This window comes from Leptosomus discolor, chromosome 13 (genome assembly GCF_034619465.1).
Source record: "Leptosomus discolor isolate bLepDis1 chromosome 13, bLepDis1.hap2, whole genome shotgun sequence".
NCBI classification, from domain to species: domain Eukaryota; kingdom Metazoa; phylum Chordata; class Aves; order Leptosomiformes; family Leptosomidae; genus Leptosomus; species Leptosomus discolor.
Window position 1 is genome coordinate 6,970,272 of NC_141403.1, and position 27,100 is coordinate 6,997,371.

At 40.7% G+C, this 27,100-nt stretch overlaps 1 protein-coding gene across 1 annotated transcript in view; it reads right to left on the minus strand.

Moving 5' to 3' along the window:
* Positions 1–1,147: 1,147 nt before the first annotated feature.
* The window catches only part of ATP6V1H (ATPase H+ transporting V1 subunit H), a 42,969-nt gene continuing 17,016 nt past the window's right edge, over positions 1,148–27,100 (minus strand). Inside the window, exons 8-14 of the mRNA XM_086472758.1 lie at positions 24,360–24,457; positions 22,579–22,771; positions 19,201–19,379; positions 18,274–18,399; positions 15,454–15,555; positions 10,823–10,936; positions 1,148–1,559 (exon numbers count right to left, since the gene is read on the minus strand). Of these exons, the coding sequence (XP_086328884.1) occupies positions 1,499–1,559; positions 10,823–10,936; positions 15,454–15,555; positions 18,274–18,399; positions 19,201–19,379; positions 22,579–22,771; positions 24,360–24,457 (873 nt within the window). The 3' untranslated portion in view covers positions 1,148–1,498. The remainder of the gene's footprint in view (positions 1,560–10,822; positions 10,937–15,453; positions 15,556–18,273; positions 18,400–19,200; positions 19,380–22,578; positions 22,772–24,359; positions 24,458–27,100) is intronic.

Consider the following 27,100-nt stretch of genomic DNA (forward strand, 5'->3'; position numbering starts at 1 on the left):
GAAGCGTGAAAAGCAGGGAAGGCTCGCTGTTTCAAAAGCATTCAGCTGGCCTGAGGTAAAAATGGCAGTGTAGGTGCTCCCTTGTTCTCCCAACACCCCTCCTCACCACTAGTATCCCTCATCACTGTGCCAACGTGCCGCGCTGAGATAAGATCCATGAAGATAACCCTCACTCCAACTGAAGTCAGTTTAATCCTTTCCAGGCTTCAGCACCTATCCTCATGGTATTAACTTCGGTGTCAAACCCTACGCCTCCTGCATGCAGACGTAAGCAACAGTCATTAATCTGCACAATCCAATTATAATTATAATTAAGCAGGCCAAGAAATCAGCACAAACAGTCACCCCCTAAAAGTCTTCTCTCTCCATTGCAACAGTGGTCAAATTCTAGGTACGTACAATGGAAAACCAGACTGGGTAAGAAAAGTTCTCCCCATTTGTTTTTTTTTTTACTTGATGACAAAGCGCCCTAAGCTTCCTCAGAGACTTGCACCACACAAGACTGGCGATGAGATTACACCATGTTCTCTCATCTTTTTTTTTTTTTTTTTCCCCATTCACAACATGAAGGAGAAGAAAATGAACTGCTGTGCTGCAAGTGCCTGGAGCCAAACTCCTAGACATGCAACAAGACTGTTTTCACATCCAGCATCATTGGTGATTTATTGACACTTACACCTTTTTTACTATCAGGAGCTACGAAGCACAGAAAAGACTGATAGCCAAATTATTTGGCTAGTATAAAGGAAATACAATAGATTTTAGAACGACACCAGAACCCTAACATTTACAAGTATCTTCAATAACAAAAACACCCCATGAATTCCAAGTTCATCAGTTACCTGTTCAACCCCAACCTGATGTCTGATCTACAGCCTTAACACTGCTTGACGAACAATCTTAAGTACATCAATTTTCATTAGAGGGAGGTTCGTTTTCTTTTCCTCTTCTCACGTCCAGATTTTTTAACGTAGTCTTTAAGAAGAGAGAAGAACCCCACCCCCAACAATACCCATACATTTGCTTTTATATATAATTATAACACTATTTTGAGACTTGGTATATATTTTAGTACTGATAATCAACATTTCTCCGGCTATTGCATTTCCTACAGAACACCAATTTGTCTGGAGACACATAGGGACTACTTGCTTTTCTTGCAAAGTGACAACACTGATAACCCACTAAAAGAAGAGAACAATTTTTCTAGACTAATTATAACATGGAATGAATATCCTTTAATAACATTCTTTATTATGAGAATAAATACATAAAACAAACGCAATAGATCAGCCACGTTTCCTCATATACATTCAGAATACAGCAGGAAGCTAATCGGCATAATCATCAGAACTAGTTCAACAAACAAATTCTTACTAAGCCAACAACAGCTGGAAAGTTTATGCACTAGTAGCAGGCAAAGAACATGAGATTTCAGTGTTTGCTCGATATTAAAGACAAACATACTGTAGCTACAAGCATGAACTGACGGACGTGTTTAGCTCCGGGCAGTGGCTGTTTGAGGTTGTTCCGACTGCAACTGCTTTCCAAGGTATTCCCTGAAATACAACAAGAAATTAGAGTGAGAAACATTCTGGAGAGGGGAGAACAGGATAGCGGTGGGAAGTATGAAGTAGAGAGGGGAAAAAAGCTTTTAGTTTAGAATTGCTCGTTCAAATAACACCTACTGTCAACAGTCACCTGGAGCTACTACGAGAGTTCCTAAGCTTTATTCATCATCTGTCCCTCCGAAAATAAGGTACGAACATCAACAAAACTGTCTGGAAAACGAGAAAGTCCCGTGGCAATGCACAGAGTCCTGGCAGCTGTTACAGAACACCCACGAAGCCCACCGATTTGGCTTGCTGGATATACACATTAGAAGCTGTGGCGAAGTATTGAAAAGGATCTCTTCCCACAACCCAGCAGCATGAACACCAGTAATGCCGATGGACACGCTGGCAATTTAACCCAGAGGCCAAAATCAGACCCAGACTGTTCCAGTTGGAAGAAAGAAAAAGATATCCAAGCCAGGCCTGCTGTACACCCGCACTTTCTTTAAAGGGCTTTCCTCACCTGTATTTCAAAGTGCACCAAGTCACTTATTTTATACCTGTCCTCTCGACACTGGAACAAACACCCCCCAAATTCTTTACCATTTGCCTTGAGCAATGTTATCTAAATTCTACAGAAAAACCCTGCACAATTCTTCTCACTGTTCTCATCTTTCACCGTCTCCTGTGAAAGCAGCTCAACACTTCACAGAACCACAAGGAAGCTGAAAGAGGTCTTTAGTAATAGCTGGGCTGTTCCTTCTTACAGAAAACAACCTTCAATAATCATACCACGGTATCAGCTGAAAGAGAGGTTTCAGGACCCCTGAAACGCAGGCGTTCTTTATCCACTGCCAGTCGTACACTTAGCACCAAGGTTTTTCTTACTACATGGATATTTCAACTGACACAGGTTAAACATCAGAAGCAGTTCAGGGAAATGATGTGCAGAACAAAGCCTTTTCTAAAACAAACAAAAAAAAACCAAACCCCAACCACTAACTCAGGAGTATGCACTTTTGCTTTATTTAAATTAAAAAAAAAAAAAAAAAAAGGAAAAAAGATCATTTCTTATCGCACATTTCACAAACTAGTTTTCCATTTAGTGTCCTGCTGAACAAGTACTCTCTAGGCATTACAACTCCTATTGCACAATGAAGTTCAGCATCACTACTGTACCACCCAACAGCACTTTTCTCAGTTTTAAAGGATCTAGAAGAAAATCAAAATTCCTGTAAAGTATAATGGTAACTTCAAACTCCACTAGCAAAGAAAGGAACACGCAATTCGTATGCCGAGCCACACGTTACAATTTAGCCCCTTCCTTCGCAGCTTTATGACGTGTTGCTGCAGGATCACCGTATTTTAAGGCCTGGGCTGCCCTCAATAGGTATGACTCTCGATCGTAATAGGCAGATTACCACCCTCAAAGCAGAGACTCTTGATGGCAAAGAAGGAAATGACCTGCTCTCCTGTGGTTTTGTAGGACTCAAAATTGTCCCACCAAAATAAACAGAATTTGACAGCCATTCAAAAACACAGGCAGCGACTATGGAAGGGCTTCCAAACTCACCAAACCTCCTTTTGCTCCCTCAGTGGTTTTTTCCTTTGTTTCATGCCTATATGCATGAAACATTTACCAGTAATGCTATTTTTCCCTTCTCACCAAGCCAAGCACATCCGCAGAATGTCGCTCAACTTGGGTTCTACAAGATGTACAAAATTCAAGTACAAAGGTGTAGAAAAAGAGCAAAATACCGTCCTGGCCAACAACAAATCCAGTCACCAATTCTTTCCACTAGAAAGCCGCCTTCTACCTTGAGTAGGCATTGTATTATTGCATATAATACCTCAGGAGCCAGCCAGAAGTAGTAACCGTTTTCTCAGTACAAACACATCAGCTGTCCAGCCATTACATCAGGCTCATTCTTCTCTTACATCATTTAAGAGGATGAAAGGAAATTAAATTCTATGTACCAACGGTCCAGCAACACTGAGCACGTTTACATGTAACGCTTTACTCCTTAACTGCTTTCCAGAAAGCAAAAGAAAGTTATCACATGGTAATTCCCTCGAGTCACTAAGCATCTGGAAAAGCCTGTGCTCTCCCCCATCAATAGCCTTACAATTAAGCACGTCATTTTGGCACACTCCCCACGCTCAGACTGTAGAGGTGAACATTTAAGGTACCATTCACCAGTTCCTAGTAGCACTAACTTGGAATCAGGCCTAGAAACTATGCAACATGGAGCAAGAAGGCAGTTTCTCCTCCCGCATTAACAATCAAGACGTAAAGCTCATTGAGCAGAGGCCCAAGTACCTCAGAAGTTCAAATTTGCAAGTTTAGCTCTTTGGAACAAAAAGTTCCAGTCTGACGGTTTTCCTCACACTGGAACAAGAAGGCCTTTACAAAGGTCAGGTTCAGGCACCTTCTGCCTTCCTTCAACACAAAACCATCCCTGTTACTGAGCAGATGAAGGCGGGCCAGAGAAGCTTGCACCTACAGCCAGCGGCTCCCAAACGTGAAACAGTTGATTCAGTATGAATTGCAAGAGCACAGAGCATTACCTCTGCGCTGCAGGAAAGTGGCAAAACATGCAAGCAAGCATGTACAGCCCTTTTGAGAGGAACCTCAGAATCCTCCGTTTCTCAACTAAAGCTCAGATCAACAAAACGTGAAATACCACATCTTCTCACTTCCTTGGTCATTCAGAAGTCTGACAGTGAGGCGTCAGTCCTTTCCATTTGCAAATTAATCTTTTCATTCATATTAGAATACCCAAGTGAGATGCCTCCCACACTAGCAATTTCCCCTCTTCGGGCCTATCTCTAAACACACATTTTCTGTAGAGTGCTTTTTCCAAGAAGAAAAGGAAACTTAGAGGTGAATACATGAATTTGTTGCACCTCAAATCCTTCTTCCCATTTGTTGCTTTGTTCCACTTAATTTAATTGGTTTTGCTGGCATATGAGAGTCACTGACACCCTCGAGCTGAGATATCCTTACGTGTCACCGTAATTGCAACAAATGCTTAAAGGTCATTTAGGAAAAGGTGCAGGGAACCGATCCAACACATAAGCCACCAAATTCGGCAGGTCTGGAACAAGAGATAATTGCAAATTGACACAAAACCCTCCCTGAAGATTTTATACTAATTTTTAGACTGAGCAAAGGACTATTGTCAACAACAAGCAACCTGAGGTAGACGGGAAAGTGTTAAGGTACATACAGCAGATTTCCAGAGGCCATGTGCTAAAGGGAACAAGCCTTGCAGGTTAAGTAGTGCTACGTTTAGTGTTACACTGCAAATTCCAGCGCAGTTCGATTTACCTGTCCTTTAAAGAAAACTGAAAATTCTTCTTTTTAGCAGCCAAAGGAAGAAAAGTAGATGAAGCACAGATGAAAGGAAGGGTGAGATTTTCACATTCTCTCTTTTCTAATGAAATTTATCTCACATCTTGCTTCCAATTTATTGAAGTACCCAGTTATCCAAAAAATATTTTATGGTCTTGAACATCTGTGATTTCTAGCTCGTTAGGTTCCTAGGAGGCAGGATGCTCTTCTTTGACAAAGAACAATACAAAAATATATCGGCTCTCAAGAGAGAGAAGATACTGCAAAGGTCTCTGCAATCCTCAGTATTGCACTTAACGCAAACAGGTAGAACAAAAGCAGACTGTTAAGATGAACCCACCTAGGCCATTTTTTCACCTTAATTATTCACAGCAGAGAGACATTCGACATTCTGACATGCACACTAAAGCCTGAATGGTTGAGCAGAGGGACTATAAACATTACATGAAAGTTACTTTTCTTTCAAACGGAGCCTGTCTTCAGCTGAATGCAGTAATATTGATAGACAATCTACAGCTTATCTCCTGATCACTGGAAACATTATTCATAGCATGGTTTATAGCCCTCCTTATGATGCGAAATGTAAAATTAACGTGCGCCTTCAGACTGAGACACTGCAAGAACCTCCTCTTCACTCAGCAGTTTCCCTTCAGAGAGGTTTTGTCCATTTTTTGGAAGAGTAATTCTAGACTTCCAGTTCACAACTTCACTAGAGGCTATAAATAAACAGCAGATCAATGAGCTCCTATTACAACGCCATAACTCAAACTTTTCATTAGACTTTAAAAGAAAAAAACCCATGAAATTCAATTCAATACATGTCTTTCTATTAGGGAGACAAGATATAAGTAATTTTGCACTTGTAAGATGCGCCATGAGCTAACACTTAGAGCCACCCTGTGAATTAACAAGAACCAACTTGACTAAACCATGCCACTTGGTTTGAAAGTGGTTTTATATTTAATCACCAGATTTAGTTGCCACAACGGATGGTAAGCAAAATGCTTTCAACACTTAAGAGCTTTAAGTTTGCACAGAATATTTCAGAATGACTGACAGAGATCATCTTTAATTGAATTTTCTTATCAGGAAATCAAATCTTTAAAGTAACACTAACTGGAAGTGAAACTATCAAAAAGTTACTTCTTTGGTGACAAGTTTTTCAGCACAGCACCTGAAAATCAACAATTTCTTTGAAAAAATAAAATGCAAAGTGAGCAGGGTGTTCGAGGGGAGGGCACCAAACCTCATGGCTGCCAGTTAACTGTCATTACACCTTGCACTTCTTGCTACCAAAAGCAAGCATGGTACAGAAGTTATCTTAGGAGATACACGGGCTTCGGAGAACAAAGTTTATACCAAAGAAGAATAGCGACAAATGCTGAATATTCAACGCTAACTCTCTAGAACAACAGCTTCTAAGTATAGCATACTGCAAATCCTAGGCAGTTTCAGATTTTTCAGTGTCTTTCTGCATAACTAGTCATTTTAGAAGATGGAAAGCAAGTAATTTTGTCTGGGATGTGCACTCTGAAAAACCAGATACGAATCTGTTCCATATTCAAAGCCTATCTGAATTCATTCGGTACGCCATTTACTCATTTTACTTCCAAGACCATACCTGATCATGCATCAATGATGCATCCTAACTCCCGTTGTTTAGCATCTGCCAACATACTCATCCTCTCCGTCACCGGACAGCAGTTCATTCTCAAAGTCTGCCCGTTTAAAGGACGTTTGTAGCTCAGAGCCTGCACAGGTGAAAGGATCCTGGGGAGATGAGGCACCATACCTGAGCCCAGAGGCGAGAGATGCAATCCCTCCCTAACAGCAGCTCGCTGCTAGGGCATAAGCAACTCATGTTGGAGCAACTGCCAACAGATGCTACGAGTTCTGCCTGAGCTACGCTGACTCAGCCAGAGGAAAAACAAACAAGTTTGCAATCGGATCCACTATGGTTTTAGAAGCACTTGTATGAATACTGAAGAACATTTGAGCTACGGAGGTTAAGCCACTGCATTTTGCTTCACATTTGCAGGAACAAGGAGCACACACGATCAGCTAGACTGGATATTGTAACAGTTCTCTTATTTCTGACCTCTGGTCCCCAACTCCCAACAGCACTGCTGCTGTCAGAGCAAGAAAAACAAGCAATATGCTGTACTTACTACACGAGTCATGAGCAAACTTTCCTGGGCCTAACCTGGCTAAGAAGACAAGCAAGTGGTGGGAACTAATGCACCATGTTCGAGATGAGCAGTAAGGTCATAAATAAATTACACATTAAATGTGGAACATCTAGAATTCACCTAGCTCTTCATCATTTTAGTGAAGTAACAGAAGGTTGGAATTAAGCCCTTTAGAATGAAGCCAGGAGACTATAGGTTCACAAATCTTAAAGACAGAAGATTATTCACACTGCTCAACTTCAGGCACTGAAGCTGTTCCACCCTGCCCTGAAAAACAACGGGCTTCTCTCCGCTGTTCATAGAAGGAACTTGGGCTTTGGTACTTTTGAGTCACAACATCCCATCCCTGAAGTTCAGTAACACATTGTGCCGTGAAGCACGAGAGGCGCATGCTTCATCTGTAGAGATTAACATATTGGGTTTCCTTAAAGCGATACATGTAAGTGCTGTAAGTTTAGTATTTAATGATTCGATTCTTCTACAGCCTGCATCACTAAAAGCATTGCTCCAACCAGCACTAGGTTCCCAAAACCAGTTCCTAATACTAAAATGGTCAAGTTGGGTACTGCCTCTGAACACCAGCGAGGACAAGGAATAAGGAGATGACGTTTCTCACACATAGTTAAAGCATAAATTGAAGGGGACACACGCAAAAATCTGCACCATCATTGCCATGCTGAACTCCCCCATCTGCCAATAACAGGCTTTTACCATCAGCATGGGGTGCCATGACTAACACAGTTAGTCGAAGTGAGATTAAAACACAAGATAAATTGCCATTTAAAGACATTAAGTGATGCTAAAAAGATACCTTTGCTGCCTGCTTCAAGTGCATGATCATTTCACATGCAAATGCAACTGGAATATTTCACCCGAACTTACCTCATCTGAAAAGCTGACAGCAGTTACTGCTCTTGCCAACCTACCTTCACCATTTAACAGAACGCCTGACAGTCCGATTTCCCCCCATTTATCCCTGTCTTAAAAACCCCAAAGGAAAAGCCAGTTGAGCAGCCTGTCATGAACTACTCAAATTACTCAGGATTCTCTTGTCTCCAAGTCGAGTTATCAGCAGGCTAACGATACACTGCGTTTCAAGCAGTGTCACTTCAGCTGCCCCACCACAGTCCCTCGGTTCGGGTACCAGCAGTTTCCCTCACTCTGCTGCTCCAGGCACAGCACTCGCACCGAGCCTCGGCCTGGCAGAGCAAGCCTTTATTCTCTAATCCTGCTCTTGGTTAGCTGTCAGATCTAGAAGGAGCCTGACTACCTCTGCCACGCCTGTGTCACAGTAATGCAGAGCTGTTCCACGCCAATTAAATTCAAGGAAAAAAAAGCAATTGCATTGAGTGAAATAACTGGAGTTCCAAACCACATGGAAGCAAGGGGAAAAAAAACGCTTATTGTTTCCCCAGCGCTGAAGAGCAAGGCAAGCAAAACCTCAAGCAATCCATCTTTTGATAAAGCAAAGCTAAATAAGTAGGCACTTGAACTGCACTGTGCAGCAGTCAGGGGACTCTGCTCTCTCTTCTCCCCACACAAGCTATGAAACAGAACAGCTCCTGACACACATCAAAAGCCAGATCTATACAGAGACAGATCTAGCTTCCCACATACAGATGATGTGTCATCTCCTTAGCTCAAGCTATCTGATGTCCATTCCAGGGGGAGCACTACTTTGGCAAATAAGAGCCAAGGACAACGTCTCCCAGAGGCTTGTTTCAGTAAGAATTAAACAAGAAGCTATTCCCTGCAGAGGTGTCAATATGAATCTGAAAATGTCACTAACTTAAAGAGATCCTTTTTATTGACACCTCTGAAAACCTGAAACTAGATGTAATTGCAACCTCTCTCTCAGTCTTAAGTCTAAAGGTTCACAAACTGTGAAAAGCAGGCACAGAAATATTCATGCCATTAAAAAAAAACCCCACACCAAAACCACAAAAAACCACAACCCAAACAAGTCTAGAAGACCAGATGCTTAAGTTGAAAATGAGAAAAAGCCAGCTTAGGCATCCAGGAAAACTTCCACTACCAGTGAGGTTTCTGCTGGAGAAAGACCAGAGTTCTACACTTTTATTACCAGATTTTCAAGACATCAGAACACACATGAAATAAGACCTGTCTCCCCTGCAGAAGGTAAATTCGGTAACGAAGCCTTCCACGCTGTAATCTCTACTTAGGTATAGCTGGTTTGTAACACTCAGAATGCTTCAAATGTATCACAAATAGCGAGGAAAGAAGCGTATCACCAAACTGAGAAGCAGGGTGGAGTGCAATACACATTAGTGACCCAAAATTAGGTTGCACATGACCACACATTTAGTCTCCATCTCCACACACTCAGAAATTCCATGTTATTTACTGGAGTCCTCCACACAGGTGGACAATACTAGCTCTGGATTTGTCATAGTAGGTTAGTTAAATGTGTGTTTCTGCTATAGAAGGTTCCCACAGCATGAGACAGAGAGGAAGCAGGATAAAATTAATATAACATGCATGAGAGTCAAAACCCATATCCTTCAGAAGAAAAAGGGTGAAAACTAGCTTTGTTTTACAGAAGATACACTGCAGGAAGAGGGGACAGGAGCTTTTTGTCAGCCTTGCTAGCCTGTCTTCTACAGCAGGTAGACTTAAGGAACCTGTCAGAATGTGCTTGATAAACCTTGTTCCCCTACCACTTTCACACTGTTAGCATCATCACTACTCAGCAAGAAAACTGACAGAAGTTACAGGTACACACACCAAGCTTTTCAGACCTAAAAGGTTAAGTTCAAAATTAAATTAGTTGTTTGTATCTCAACATCTATGTTCCAATGTACTCGGATGTACTGTTGCATTTCATCTTTCTCTAAGGCAATGCCAAACTGGAAATACAGGCTTTGGTGAAATCATAATTAATAATCAGATCAAGAATTCCTAATTAGTATTTTTACCTCTCCACGCTTTATGCTTAACATACCTAATTAGCTCATCAAGTTACACAGTTGTTACACGAACACTGAAGTTTTTCAGAACTTCAGCCCTTCAGTGCTTCACTATAAAGGTCCTGTGCTCTACTGGAAAGGCAGCATCACCCACCAGCAAGTTCTGTGGCAGAACACACCAGGACTTCAGGGTTTCTGGAGCTTTATTAGAGAACTAGTCAACAAACAACGAAAGAAAAACCTGACTTGAAATGCTCTTCTCAGCAACTGACGATAGAGAAGCAGCGAGTAATTTTCAACTTCACTGAACCAACCAGTCCAGAAGCTTCTGCTACTCCAGGAGCTCAAAAAAAGTTGTATTTGCACCCCATAAAATGGCAACAGAAAAACAACGGCGGGGGGGGGGGGAAGGACTAGAGCAAAGAACAACAACGCAGAAGAACGGTTGGGCATGCACTTTGCAAAGCAACTGCCAGTTAAGTACTCGAACGAGTGCAAGCCTAAATTACAGTTCACAGTGAGTATTAAGCAGTTCAAATAAGTTAAAATATACTGTTCAAGTGGATTACTCATGTGACATTCAATCATGTAAGGTGAAGCTACTCAAGTGCAACCAAAACATACAGAAAAACTAGCTCAGATCTTGCACATCAGCCCCGTACTGCTCCATCGTTTACCAACTGCAGTCTTACCACATAAAAATGTTTCTCCCCCCTTAAAGAAATCTACTGTCCTGAATCCTCTCTCCACAGCCACTATTTCTTCCTAGCAGTAGTACATTAATTAATCTTCACATACCAGTTGTGAACCATCAGCTTCTGCACAGCCAGTAGCGCATTGTAACGAACTTGTTGGTCTTCATGATGCATGTGGTTCATTACCAGCTGTTTACCACCAAGTTGTTCAATCACTCTGAAAGAGAGGAGGGGAGCAGGTTTTTTGACATTACTTCCGCTTCTGGGTAGCTATCCTATCCAGCCACTTCATGTTCAAGGCATTAAGAGGTAAAGTTTAAGTCATATAATATTTATTTTATTAGAAGTATTTACTTCCTAACACATAGACCTTATTTGACATGCTACAACTGCAGATCTCTCATACTACCTACTGAAACACTACATTTTTTTTTTTAAAGAGTTTACAACATCAAAAAGCGTGTGTACTGGACTCCTGTTTGCAACCCACTACCTACTTCCATAAATTTTAAAATAAACAACCGCCAAGGAAGGAGGCCTTTTCAGAGAGGGTTATTTACTTGACTCAGCTTGCTAAAGAACTCAATATTGGCTTGAGAGGGTTGGCAGGGTACAGCACTTTCAATTATTATTCAGGAGGAGTTAGTGCCCTCCCCTTCATAAACTGCTGATAACCAGGTCACTCCATTTTTTGCAAGAATAAAGCCCCAAGCCAGTCCAGCACTGCTTAACTCAGAAAAAAATGCTTGTAATCACACCAACACCTATTAAACCACCCACCTGGTACTCCTCATAGTGCTTTTTGCCATTCGAACTGGCCTAGAGCCACAGCTAGTCTGGCACAAGACGCAGAACTGGCCGCTAAGTTACCATTTCCAGAAGAATGAGACGCTTGAGCTGCATCTTTCACTACAAACTTCACTACAGTAGTCAAGCACAGCTTTTTAATAGCTATACCAAATCCCACACGAAATACTGATGAAAGCTTGTATCGCGTCATGAATATATCATTTCTTAAAAAAAAATAAAATAAAATGGAAGGCAACACACTTAAAACCCAAAAAAGTCTCACCATCCAGATGACTCTCTCCATGCAGCATTTTGGTCTGTCATAACAAAGAAAGTTTGGAGAGAATTTGCAAGGAATATATAAACTGATTACTCACTGACTTGCATATATTTCCACACTGATTCTCTCACAGGCCACTGAGTAGTTAAATATAACATCCTGGGAAGAGGCAATCGTTTGCATTACTCTTAACCTGATGCCATCCTGTCATTCCAAGCTTGCACTATCTATCTACTTGAATTGCTGTTCTTTTCAAGGCCAAGTTAATGCATTACTGCTGCACAACACAACATCATTTTGTGAACTGCAAAACGGGTATAAAGACATACCGTGGAGATGAAAAAGAGAATTTCCCATTTCACTTTATAACTCAGTCAAAACCGTGCTGGAGAGCACGGGGAATATTATTTCCCAACAATATTAAAACATTCAAGGACGTTTCACACAACAGGAATGCATTCAGAAAAGCACAATTGTTTTAAGCTGGAAAATCCTCGCCAAGAATTCAAGAATTTCTCAGTAACCTAACAGGTTCAAAAAAACCTTTACGTGTCCCTTCAGCTGCCTCACATTTTTAATCCTGAGTTAAGTATAAAACCGCCGCACACAAAGACAAGACTGAGAACACAAACCAGAAGTTTTTCCACAATACAGGACTGACTCAAACACTGAATTTTCAGGAATTGAAAGGAGGTAAAAAAAAGGCATTAAATTCAAAAGCTTCCTATACACTAGGAGCATGCAAAAATCACAATGAAAAGTTAAAATCCTATAGTCACAAATGGTAATAGCGTATTTCAGATGACAGTATCTCACTAAAATTATGGCACAACGCTGCCTACTGGTATAAATCACTTCCCAGCCACGTGGTTTAGACCAAAAGGTAAGCAACCGTGAGGAAAGTTCACAGTAAATGTCATTCCTTGAAGTTCCAAACCTGCTCTAAACACTACTTTTAGTTCTGTTTTCCTTCTGCTCAACTCCTGCTGACTTTACAGCCGTAACAGCGCCCAGTGGGCCAGCTGCAGTATCTTCTGCAGGGGCTGTTCCCCATAACAACAGTGCACGAAGCCACGACACTGGCAATTCAAACAAGTTTCTGGATGCCGAAGAGCCAGATTTTAACGTGACCCATTTAAAGGGAGGAACAGGAAACAGAAGATGAAGACAAATGAGGGCAGTTTAGATTGTTATAGCAGACAATATTAACATAAAATCCACACTACATATCTAAAAACAGACCAAGGCGAAAAAGGGAATGCAATTGAGCTGTTTCTCTCGAGTCACGAGCTAAAGAAGGGAATGGCTGTAGGTGTCAATCCCTTGTACGTGCAAAACATAAAATCCACGTTCATGGCATTCAAGTGGATCTCACATAGCAGTAACCCTTGGGCCCCTTGGAAGTTGCACTGGAGGCTGATGTTTAGCCTGCGTTTCTTTTCGGTGACAGAAAACACCAATGCCAGACCATTTCTGCTGTCATCACAACATGCACGTCGGTGAGCCTTATTCGAAGCCTACAGCACTATTGCCTTGAGAACTTGGTCCACACCGTGCAATTTTAAACACACGTTAAAATTATTTAAGCTGCAACATTAGAGAACAGCCAAGCAAAAATGTAGTATTTAGTTTAACAAACATTTTCTTTTGTCAGACAAAGGGGAAGTTTAGCCAGAACTGTAACTCTAGGTCCCCGCTACGCACCGCAGGTAAACTCAAGAAGGTTTAGGTTCTAGTTCGCCTCTGCAACCTTTGAAGGCTGAAGGATGATCCTGTCAAGGAGCTGAGGATAAACACTTAAAGGAAACAAAAGCATGCAAGACATTTGAATTCTCTTATTCTTCTAAACCAACGAAGAGCATCCATTCTCAAAGTGAGTCACGCAATGAGAGTGCAAAATGCCAACCAGGCGTGGGAGCAGTAAACGACTGTATATCAAAACCCATCGCAGTAAGAAATGGACTATTATGTGGGAACGGACACACAGTCCTTGCGTATTTTAAGCTTTTAGTCCTGAAATTGCTAGTCATACTTAGTAAGAATACACCGGGTTACAAAAGAAATGCTGTAAAAGAAAGAGATTGAGGCATTTCAGTTTGTCCATCAGAACAGAAAGCTAAATAAGCCAAGTCAGTAAGCAGAAAGCAGCTAAAGTATTAGAATTTGATATAAAGAACGTGGGTTAGAATAGTATCTAGGACACTTATTTGCTCCTTTTTGAAGGCTGATGCACTCCTGAGTATGTTTAACAGCTGGGAGCTGAGCAGAGCTGTGCTCCCACCAGCAGTACATCTTCCAACCACAGAGAGGTACAGGTCCTGTTCACCTCCCCCCCAACTTCACAGCTTCAGTCCAGCAGCTGCATATCCACACTAGCCCAAGCATTATGCCACATCTGGGTGCAAGCTGTTTAAAGATTACGGCAAATGCTTAATCAAATGGTTTCAGACAAAGGGCAGCTGAAAGCAGGAGCAACCAGTACCAGTCCTTCCGTTTTGTCACTGGCAGGCAGCAGTGTGAGCTTCCACCTTACTGCAGGATATCTCTCTCACCTCCCCTCCAAATCCCAGTTGTCATAAATCTCTTTTGGAAGACCCAGGAGCTAATTAGCAAATAGACAGCACTGCTCAGTACAAGTGGTACGCACTGAACACCTCTGATCTTTCTTAGTGGACCTAGAAAACAGTTAATTTGTTCCAATAATCTAAAAATATCTTCAGTTCAAGTCGCTTACAAGTCTACAAGGGCTGTGAGTCTTTCTAGAGTGAACAAACCTTTCTATCATATCCATGGCATGAAGTTTCAGTCTCTTGTTTGTGATTTGACTAGTGTCAAGATAGCAGTCTGCACAAGAAGTGTTCATGAAATTCCCAACAAGCCCAGAAGACCATTCTCACTTAAACCCGACGCAGAAACCAGAGACAGACCCCTTCTTTGCTACAAAAATTAAGTCCCACGTCCCTTTGGGTGATTGATGAGCATGATTCCTGCAAAAAACAAAGGCCCCCTTCTGCTTCAGTGGTCTCTTTACCTCAGAAACACAATTATTCAAAAATCTCTGCTCACAGGTTTTTAAAACAAAACAAAGCAAGAAAATACAGCAATGTCTGCCTGTATATATTTTGACAGGAACTCAGGTTTACAGTAAACATTACAACTTCCACCAAAATATGTATTTGTGTAGCTAAAAGAAAACATGCTAAAAGGGAAGGGTGATAACTCAATCTGTGCTAACATCATCGAAATTACAATAGCAATTGTTTGTGGGAAAAAAATCTTGTCTCGTTAGCCTTAAGTCACAAAATCGACTTAATCATTGTTGAATAGCTGTGATAGAGGGTAAAAATGATATGTTTATTAAATTCTTGGTAGCTCTTCTAGTTTCTTCTGTTGCACATCTTCTGCTTTAGTCTAAACAACTTACTCAAGACTTCTTTAGACATAGGTTCCCTTCACTGCTAAGAGACACTGAAATATATGAAGTCCAAGATCCAGTTTGTATTTTCTCATCTGATCTAGTCTGTGTTTTCTCACTTTCCCAGTGAACTTAAGGATAACCTGCAATCCCTGTGTAGCATATTTTAATACAAATAAGCAAAAAAGCCACAGGCAAAGTACATACTCTAGCAAGTCTCTTGAGAACAACATATTGGTATTTTTCTTACCGTTTCCCACGGGGATAGTGTCGTACATATTCCCCCACATCGTGAGCAGCTACAGCCAGCACTTGTGGGTCATCAGAAACCTCCAGAAGTTTTGTCAGGATTCTAGGAAAGGATTTGAAACAATCAAGTCCCAGGTTTTGTTTCGGGTTTTCTTCGTTGTTGTTTTTTTAAATCATTGATAACTCAAAATAACAAAGCCTGTAACCATAAAAATGCTTTACAAGTCACCCAAACAGCAAAGCAAGAATAGAACTTTTTCCAAATGTGCAGCTGCACTTAAAACAATGGAGATCCTGCCCAAATTAATGGAATTATTAAAAGCAACCACTAGAGTGAGTTTAGTGAGCCGCATCTACAAGTATCTATAACTGAGGTTTACAAAATATCTTTTTTTGACACATTACTTCAAGACCAACAGAGTTGAGTTCAAGATGAGCTGTACTTGCCACACATATAAATATTTATGGACTGGGACAGGGATGGGACACAAACACAAAGCCAACAGGTGCTGCTGCTTCGGTTACACAACAGACCCTAGTCATGCCTGCATGCTGTCCCCAGCTCCTGCTGCACTCGGGATCCTGCACTGTGGATTCCACAAGTGACAAGGCCACGTTGCTCGTGACGCAGCAAGGCGGGTATGACAAGCCTGCTATCTCTCAGCCTTTCCCCAACTCTATTCCTCCCCTCACTTTACAGCAGTAGCCCTGCTCAATGCAGAACAGAAGGACAAAAAGGGCAGAATTTCACGCAGAAGACTGTTAGACAGAGTCACGGAAAAACTAAAAGGCATCCTAGCAGTTGAGAACAAAGCAGCACACCGAGCTCTCCGCTCTGTGCACCTGTGAACTTCTCTCGGTTCAAGACCGTCAACTTTATCTCAAAAACACCACTCGTTCAGTCAACTGTTGTGGTCTAAAAAGCAGTTCTGTCCTAACTCAGACTGCGATGATGGAAGCTGTACCTTGTAATTGACTCCAAGTTCATATATTCGTTGTTCCCTTAGCACGAACAGAAACGCAGAGCTGCTTCTCAACCATTTGTACTGTCTGCATTTCTGAACGAAGTAGTTTAACCAGCTTTAGTGGAAAACAGCTACCTGTAACAGTGTTCTCTAGCCAGTAATGAGGAGGGGGGGAATACACAGATATGAACGTTAGGCACTAATAATAAGTTTGAAAGGTTAAGCATACACATCACTGCAAAATTAGCTTCATCTGCGTTTAGTGAGTTGACAAATGTGTTCTCATCACAGAAAGTAAGTAACAAGTTGAAATAGCTCAGCAGGTTAAAAATTTACTTGGAATTAAAAGAAGAACATTCTGGTAAAACTCAATTTTCACAGCCACGGCCTCCCTAGAGGCCAGAAAATGACAGATGAAGCACTTTTCATTTTAAAAAGAGCTCCTAATTTGGACAACAATTAGGAGCAGAAATTTGAACCATAAGACACTGAAGATCCATACAATATTGTTGAACAAAACACAAGTCCAGTAACACTTGCTTGAGAAGTCAATAATGACAGAAGACGGGAAACAAAAAAAAAGTGAGTTTAACAGTAAGCTTAAGTACTTTAGAGTTTGAAAACAAGTAAGCTGTCAGATAAGGGCAAATAAAACTACGTGTCTTGAAGCAAAGAAAGGACTGTCTGTCAGATGCCTTACAATGAAAAAGGTAAGTTCTGAGCTGCATGAATCTCCCCAACATTGTGGGGTGGGGGGTGGTTGGTTTTTGTGGGGATTTTTTTGGTTTGTCTTTGGGAGGGTGGGGGGAGGTTGGGGGTTTTTAAAGGAACTATTGCAGATCACTGTCTTTGCAGCAGCACAAGCACACGAAACTTACCTAACAGTCCCAGGACCTGGAAAGATGAATACAGCAAAACATCGCAATTGCTACAGGAAAGGCTAAGCCTCAGCATCAACTTCATGTTGCAGCTGGCGGCATCTGAAATGTTTAAGTCTGTATTCCTACACGCTTAGCAATGTGCCCTCAGGGAGGAATTTACCAGACTTGTTTTGGTACGTTTCAGAGCAGACTGAAATGCACATAAAGCTCAGGATCAGCTGGCTCTTCCCGTGCCTTCTAACATCTCCCATGCTCCACTCAACCTCCCGATTTCTGTTAGGTCTGGCACTTATTAGCAAAAACTGAGCAGCAAGAACACCACGTATTATCAGTTAATGACAATGCAGTTAAATAACTAAAAGCTCCTACAAGCTAAGACCTAGACATCTTTTGAGTACATACCAGCAAGTAAGTCCTTGACTCCAAAAGGAAGATGAGCTTCAGCTTCACTTCATCTAACAATCTACGTACATCAAACACAGTCCCAAGACAAAACAGACTGACTGCAATGTAACGCAGCCAAGTCAGATTTTCCATGGAACAGCACCACAACTTTCAACCCCCAAGTATTCAAGACAGGAGACCATTACTCAGATCAACACCACCACACAACACAAAACTAAGACTAAGGTATGGTAAAAACATTTTTAATTACATCAATTAGTATTGCTGGTTTTCAAGTGAAAGCGTGAAAAGAGTCAACAGCACAAATCTGCATGCAGGTTAAGCTAGAGATATCCCTTCTATCGTCGTCATCATCAATCTATTTTCACCAGTAAAAGCAAGTAATTCTGCTTTTGAACAAAACGAACCATACACGAGTAAGGACCATACATTCTAAAAATAGCAGGATGTTCTGACTTGCTTTCTCCGACACATTACTTCGTGCTGAAATGTAAAGCCTGTATTAGATACAGGTTCAGTTAAACACAGAAAATACTAAAGAATTACGTGATTCAAGACTTTAAAACTTACTTGAGTAGTTCGTAATTCTTCTCGTTTAGTCTCACAGCATTCTCCCTCCAAAACTTCTCAGACTTGTGTACAGGACTCCACTCCAGTCTTCCTGACTTGAGCTCAGAACTGTACTCATCGAAGGAGCTGCAACACAGAAGACCTAAATGAAATGTTGGCTAAGCTTCTGCGAACAGAGTTTGAACCACGTGCCCAAGCCTGTCCCGAGCAAGACAAAGCTGGAGCCCAACTTGCCATGGCACATCTGGAAGTCAGCTCTGCAGAACGTGAGAACTGTTCCCTGTCTCAGAGTTCAACACTTTAAAAATAAGGAAAGGCATGAAAGGCAAGAGAAAAATTTGTTTTCAAACATACCGCTCCATCTACCCCAAAACACAATCCCTGAAGGAAAAAAAAAAAAAAACAAAACAACAGAGGAAAACCCCAAGTCACACAAGCACAGCATTTGGGAATTTAATTGACCAATTTGCCTGTTTTCTAGGTTTTAACATCCCCAACCAAGGATCCCAGTCCTTGTCTTTCACCCAGTTAAAACCTTTGACATGAACTGCAGCAGATCAATTTATGCACAAGAGCAAGAACCAGGTAAACACTAGCAAAAACTTCAGTTAATCTGGACAGCAAAATGTTTTCTAATCAGGTAGTCTTCAGCTTAGACTGGAACTCTTACAAGATGCCTCCGAAGTCCTTTAACAATTTATTAGTTACGAAGATCGTGTATCCAAAAGGAAAGATTTATTTTCTGCTTAGCCTGTAAATGCTCACTTAGAATAGGAAACCTTTATACACAACCAGCACCTCTGCACGCTCTACCTTATCAACTAGCATTTACGTAGCATAAATCTGTGTATTTTTTAGCCTTAAAAAGAAAAGTTTTACCAATGTTTGTATAATTGCATTTTTTAAAGGTCACACTGCAAAGCATACCTAAGGTCCTGCACGCTCTCACCAAGCTTGTCCAGTAGAAATTTTATATCTTCACTTATGTCTTCATCATCATACTTCTGCTGATCCAAATTCTCCAGCTGCTTTAGAACTTTACACTGAATCATGGCAAGAGCATATTCTTGGCGAGTTTCTCTCTCAGTAGATTTCTCTAACAAATTCTAGGGAAGCAAAAATGTATTTGATTAAGAACAGACTACTTTGAAACAAAGTGGTACATTTAAGAAATTCTTATTGACACTTTTCAATTTAGCAAGTGACAGAATCGACCACTTCCTGAAATAATCCCTCCAAAGAAGTATGAGTCTACCGCACAGTGGCTGCTGTACACCTACATTTAGGAGCATAAATTGCCTAGGAGGATTATTCATATCTATCCCTACAACAGATGAAGAGAAACTTAAAAAAAAGGCTCTATCTTGCAAGGTAAGAAGTAGTAATGCAACCGTATGTGCTGAGAAGCACAACCACCACTGCATTCAAGTTTAGGTCACTTAGACCTTTTTCCTCTTAGACGGTAGGCTACCTTCAATGCTAGAAAGTATTAATTCACCTGCTTTGATCATTTTCCACACCAAATCGGGCTGACTGCAAAGACTATTCCAAGAAAAAGAGCAGGCTTATACCCCAAATCCCAGAGCCTCTGCCATAAACAACTACTTTTATCTGGGATTATCATTTCAGTTTTCTGTGCAGCAATAGGATAAAGCAGGAAAGCAGGAAAAAAAAAAGAAAAAGAAAAAGAAAACAAAACCAAAACAAACCACCTGAAATCATCTTTCCAGCTCAAGAGTTACCATCTGGATTAGAACAGGTTCTTTGGAATTCAGGAATATTCCAACTACACATTTTTGTTCAAACAGAAGCTTGTTGGTAAGACTGGAATTACAAGCAATAGTCAAGTTCCAATGTCATTTACTCATTACATTTCTACTCAATTTAATTAGCTTCAAATTATGTAGTTCAGAGCCAGACACCTGCAACTCTTTGATAAAGCTGAAAACACAAATCTCATATAAAACAAAGTCCTTAACAAACAGAACATGTGCTCATATAACTAAGCCTTAACATCTCCCAGAAGTAAGAAATGAAACCATACAGAAGGAATTTGACTGCATCACTCTCATTCCTGTCAAAGAACTATTACATTTAAGGTTTCTAAGATATCAGACATCATATTACTGAGGCAGAACACTGCAAATAAATGTGACATATGGAAAACAAGTCAGAATACTGCTTTAATGGCCACATACAATTAGATTTAATGTGCAAAAAAACCCTGTTTCTATTTCAGTAAGAGAACTGAGAAGTTAAAGGTAATTCACAGAAAGTAATGCTAAACTAGTTCAGAGTTAAAAGTGCTAATGAGAGCAAAAGAATAAATAATGAATCTTAAAAGACAGGAATACAACAAGTTCAAGGAGCAGGTAGATAAAGTTTCCAAAGAACTCCTGGTTAAGAGAATTATAGGCAGATGTGGAAGGTACTCCAAATATTATTACCTATCTTATACCATAGTGAGATATCGTGAAATTGAAAGGATACGTTAGGAAAGTACAAAAGTACAAACACATGACTAAATAGAATGAATCAGTAAACTACTCAGTGAAAAAAATATCTTAAAGGTATAAAATGAGTTACAGGTAGGAGAGAGACACAGAAGACAATAAAAGTATGAAAAATGAGGAAAAACCATTTTAATAGGTAAAGAGAGAAAGCAATTCCTTCAAAGCAGACAGAAGTACCTAATACTGTTGTTTTACAGAAAAATATTACAATTGCATACTTCAGGCAATTAACTTGCTGAAGAGGTGAAACAGGTCAAATCAGGAGAAACTGGGTAGTAGAGAAGACGTACGCAAGTTGTCAAGACTCACGGCGTACCTTCAGGAACGCACAGAGAGCAGGGATGATTTGGGGAAATCATCAAGCCCAGTCCTTTATGCAAGACAGCTATTATTTTTTCTTCCATGAACTGATACTGTGGCCTCCCACAGGAAAAAGGCTATTTTGCCTCTGCTACCTATTTTAATTTTGCTTCAGAACTCACAGGTCTGATTTCTAATCTATTCTTTCCCGGCTGCCAGTTTATAACCTCATTTTCATGCCAACACTAGCCTTTAATGTTAGAGAAAGAAAACAGCTAAGTTAATTTCCCCGAAGCCTGTAACAGAACCATCTTATTCTTTCTTAGCCTTTATTTATTAAAAGAACTCAGCTTCATTTTTGTCTCCCCTTGCAAAGAACACTAAATCTAAGAACGAGCAATTATTTCTCCGACTTCTTATGCCCTCAGAATTGGAAGAAGTTGAATACAGACTGCTGAGCCCCCAATTTCTTGTTTTCCCCAAGCTGTCTTGCTGTACATCCCTGCTTAATCCTAACATTAAGATCCTAAAAATCACCAGACGCCTACAGAGGTCTACATAGTAAGGACAGTCCCTACTGAAGACCTTGCATCACTGACCTCCTTCAGCAGGATAAATAGCATGTTCTCATCATCTACCTCATTCTTCAGAGTAGCAGATGCTTTTGGCTAAAGAGACCATTTAAGCCACAGAGTAAGCGCCTTCACACAGCTTGTTGCTGCTGATCAGCAAGTCGGTAAGCAGCAATACCCCTCTCCCCATCCTCATTTATTTGCAACATCTACTACTGGAATTCAACCAGTACCCAGGAAAATTCCAAGACCTACGCCTCCTACTCAGGACACAAGTCCTGTCTTAGAACAGGATCACAAGACCTGTATCACGCACAAGACCCTTGACAAGCACGCACATAAAACTACATGCACAGGCACAATTAGCACCCGTGAACACAAGCTCATACTCTCACAACGCAGACATCAAGCCTCGGTGCTTAGTTATTCCCAACTATCATAAATCAGGCCAGTGATTTTCAGGTAACGTGGACACAGTACGTCAACTAATAACTCTCATGCAGATATCCCCATTCATCTTGACAGAGCCATCAAGAAAATGCTTTTGGACTAGTAGATCAAAATAATTTCCAAGTCCATCAGTTGGACAAACAGATGTGTGTCTAAAATAATATATTTTTTTAATTAAAGCGCCATAAAGCAAAATTGATCAGGTATTAGTAACTCCATTGTTTTACACTAGCACCAGTAGAAAAAAGAACTTTGAACTAAAGAAGGGAAACAACTAGTGCCCGTGTTAACACAGGTTCTTTAGTTAACCTTATCTTAAGAAGACATTGAATCTATCACCTGTAGCAAACTTCAGCTCTCAAAAAAGGAGGGGATACTGGTACGGCCTAGCAGAGACAGCTCTGCATCAGCAGCATCTGAGAACTACTCATCTGAGAAAGACAGTGCGACTGCAGGCAACAGACACTTACCCGAAATGCTGCCAGGATGATTCTAGTCACTTTCTCTTTGACAGACTCCTGAAGAATATCCGATAGCACTGGAACAATATTATACCGGCGGAGATATTCACACATTTGAGGGCTGAATGCCAGCAGCCACACACAGAAAATCATCTGGTACTGGAGCTGGAAGCCGCATTTGTTGCTCAAGACCCCCATGATACTGAAAAATTAACATAGTATACATTTGATTTTTAAATAATGACTGCATAGATTGTACTGCACCACCCTGAAACATTAAAGGAAATGGTTAGCAGGAACTTATTGGGAAGAGCTGCTGAGGGTAAGTATACAACACGTGCGTCACAGCATCCTGCACCAGTATTTCTCATTGTACAAGGAGCTTGTTCAGAAGCCATCATTTAAAGATATAGTTATTTCCTCCTTAGCGTTACAGCTATAAAGCAGCTTCTTCCATGTGACCTGATGTGGTACCGTATCCGTTTCCAGGCTCACCAACACTCTTTTTCTAGTGGCATGTTTAGAGCATGAATTCTAGGAGAAACAGAGAAACACATGGTGGATCTTAAAGGTCTTTTCCAACCAAAATGATTCTATGATTCGATGAATCTTCAGAGTTAAGAAAGAGAAGAAGCAAACAGACAGCACAAAATCTACACAAGTTGAACTTGTTTCCTTAATTGCACCTCTCCACAGGAGTGCCCAAAATGAGCTGAAGTACTTGTTATCTAAGTGAGTTCTCAGAAAACAGCTTATACATGTAACACACCACAGACATACAGAGCACTGCCAGAGAAGAAATAATACCATAAGATCTCCAAGAAGAAACCATGCAGAAGCTTTGTTCAGCTGAAGTTTTGAAAATTCAATAAGGAATTTACAAGTCCATTCCAAAAGAGCTAACCCCATTAAAAAAAAAAAAAAACAACCAAAAAAAAACCAAAACAACAACAAAAAAACCCCACAACACAAAAAACTCCAAACTACTTTCAAGATCATTGCTAACAAAATTAAGACAAATTCAAACTTGTTGAAACACAGGCTTATTGTCATGCTTTAATAGTTTATTAAACTTATTTTCACCAAGGCTCCTCGGTGAAGAAGTTTGTTTCAATAGCGTCATCCTGACACACGTGAACATCTTTCGAACTCTCGCTTCACTGGCAACTTTGACTTTTCTCCATTTCAGAGTCCAAGGGTATTTTTTCTTAAAGCACAAATTGTATGGCCACCGTCCCCAATGGAGGCAGGCAGAGCAGAAAGTTACTTACAGACAGGCATTCTTTAAATACGATGAGTGACAGCATCTTAGCCTCATGAATAGCTATTTATGAGGAGAATCTGGACAAAAGAATGACCTACTTGAAGCCATAGGTGGAAAAAAAAAATTGAGCTTAGCTCTAGAACACAATTCTCCTTTCACTAATATTTTCAGACTGAACAACTCCAAACTGACAGACAAGGAAGACGAGCATAAACTCATTTTGTCAGTCCTTATTCTGTTAAATGAAAACCGGAGCACCTTCAGCTGAAGACAAATGGCTGTATTCTCCTTCAGATATCTATTGAAGCAGTTCTTCATGAAGAGTTAAGTAGCATTAAAGCCTCAACATTGGTACTTATATCTGCAAGCTCAATTTCTCTGTTTGCCTGTATTAATGTTTGAAAACAAAGAGGTTTTGTACTCAAGCAGAGCAGCTGTCTTTTGCCAGACAGTTCTATTCCAGAAGTAGTCACTGGGGAACATGTTAAGTGTGACTATATCCATATAAACTGAAATAAATGCTCACCAATTTACTCCATCTGCTTCTACCCACGCAAAGCGATATTCATTGACCCTGAGCATCAGCTGCAGGCATCCGGCAACACACTGCACATACTGGGAACTCTGGTGAAAAGAAGAACACATCACTTCTTACAAGAAGAGTTAGGTAGTAAGTGCTGAAGTTCAGTTTTCCAAACCAGGCTTAACGGGCACACTTCACACATTTCTTCAATGACACGTCTGAGTTAAACAGGCTCACCCTTTACCTCTCCCTATCTAAAAAAAAAAAAAGATACCATTTTACATCATCATAACAGATTTTTATAGCCCATTTGAACATGCCTTCTTTCAGCATCTACGAACGAAGGCTGTCTTCTGTTTGATTATACTGCCAGAGCCTGTTCAGCCACAGAGCCAACTCTATTGAGCAAACTTTGGGAAGTAAATCAGCAAATTGGTTACCAAGCTTGAAGAAGTTTGCTAGAGGTCACTGTAGAAAAAGGATTCTTGGGCTCAGGTTCTTCCCACTCCCATTCTCCAACTCAAAAGGGCAGTGGTGTCATTACATTTGTGTATTTTCCTTCCTACGCATGTGCCACACGGTCATACCACGCATATCACAATGAGATGTTTATTTATACAGAAAAAATACAATTAGAAAAACGACTGTACAAAGTCATCCTCAAAGTCTAGCTTTGCATTTTAAATTTTTGTTCTTTTCATTACAAGCTTAGCACCGTATACCGTGCTAAGAAAAGAACAAGACGGCTACAACTTTCCCATCAGGAAAACACTGAGACATGCGCCACCGAATTCTGTCTTCATTCAGACTCTTACATGAATAATCACAAGGACAGAATCATCAAACAGCTTTTTGTCTCTAAAAGCACTTAATGTGTTAGTACTTAGAAGATTGGCTGCAGTTCCAAAACGGGTATTGGTCAACCCATTGTCCCCTCCCACTACAGCAATGGGAAGATCCCAAGGTACAACAGAACTGTCGGGTTTCTTCTCTCTTTTCCTCAACTTCTGGCGTTATCTCCACTAATACTCAGAGATGCTGCTGATAAAATGTTGGCATTTTTTTTCCTATAAGCCTTTTCCTTTACTAAGTGTCTTGAAAGTCTGATGGTAGATCACTCACATAACACAAGGTCAAACCTTTCAAACATTTCACAGAGGAAAGAAGTTAAGCAATCCCACATGAAGAGGAAAGAGAAGAGACAATAAACAGAATTTAAAATAAAGATTAATTAATTCTGTGTCTGTCATCAGAGATTACGTAAAAAGTAAGTCTGAACACCTAGGCTCAAATCATCATGGAGAACATTCATTTCCTTGGGTAGGTATTCACTCTCACACACCATGCAAATAAACCAGCTATAGACACACACAGACAGCCTCAAAAAGCATATTCATTTTTCTGCATCACCAACCTGTGTACGACTGAACTTGGAGTTTTCTTTGTAAAAGAGTCTGCGATAAAAGCATTCTTTTCCAACACTATTATAATTGACATTTCACAATAAATCCCAGCCCTCATTTCCTGTGTAAAATGTTACAACTGCATCCCTAATTTACTCAGAAATGAATTAGTTAGGACCTGCCTGGCAATCCTGCACAAGCCAGACCTGACATCAGAACAGTAACCAAGTCAAGACAACACTTACCCAACTGCGTTACCCTGGAACGTGCCTGCGCTACCAGTTCTGCCGCTTTGGGACCCTGCGGCAGTACGGCACAGCCACGCAGCGCTACAGGACAATGCCTCCGGATTTCTCAGCAAGTTACAAGAGCTCACAGCTCCACGAGGAGTGGTGTTGCATGCTGTGGAACTATTGACTCTTTTCAGGTTACGTGACCGAGGGCTGTCAGCCTAACAAAACCTGATAGTATGGCACGCAGAACTGCACATGAAACACTGAAATACTTCAGCTTCTACGCTCTGGCCGTAATTTTACCCCCTAACCATGGTCACGCACGACAGCCTTTCATCTTTTCTATTTTAAACCCCAGTCAGGTGGAAATTTAAGAGGCTTTTCTCTACAGGAAGCCAATGCTTTAAAGCAATGACTACATTTAGAAGAAAAACAAATTCCAGGTTCGTATTTAAGTCTTCTGAAAAGGCTGTGAACACTTTCAGGTTGCAAAAGCAACAAAGGACCGAACTGCCTTCTACTCCACATCCAAAAGCTACAATAAACCACCTCGTGCCGCAACAGAACAGAAAACCCACTTACGGTGATTGCTCGCGTTTGCTAAGCTGCCGCAGCTCCTCTCCAAGCTCAACAGCCGTTACAGCTACATGGAACTCGGTATAAATAAATAAATACTGACGCAAAAAGGACAATCCATTTTCCCTTGAATTCCAGCTATTCAAATACAAAAACCTTACAGCTTCGAAAGCACTTTTGTCATTTCATGCCACAGAGGTTGAGGGGCGATGGTAGCTTTAACATCTGACGTGCCCCAAGTTCTGCACATCACAAGAGCCAAAAGCTTCTTAGTCTCAGGTTTCTTCTACAAGTCTGACAGTTCAGTGCTAAACAGACAGTATTGTTCAAATATTAAATTAATTGCATATATTTTTTTCCAGTTTTAACAAGGAGAATGCTAAAGTTTTAACAACCCAAACCAACTTGTAAAATACACACTTCCACTGCCAGCGTTTTCTGTGAAATCAGGATTTTAAAAATACTTTTGTTTCTTGGCGCCATCACCTGGCACTCTGTTGTCGCACAGTTCTGCTTCCAAGTACTTTCTATT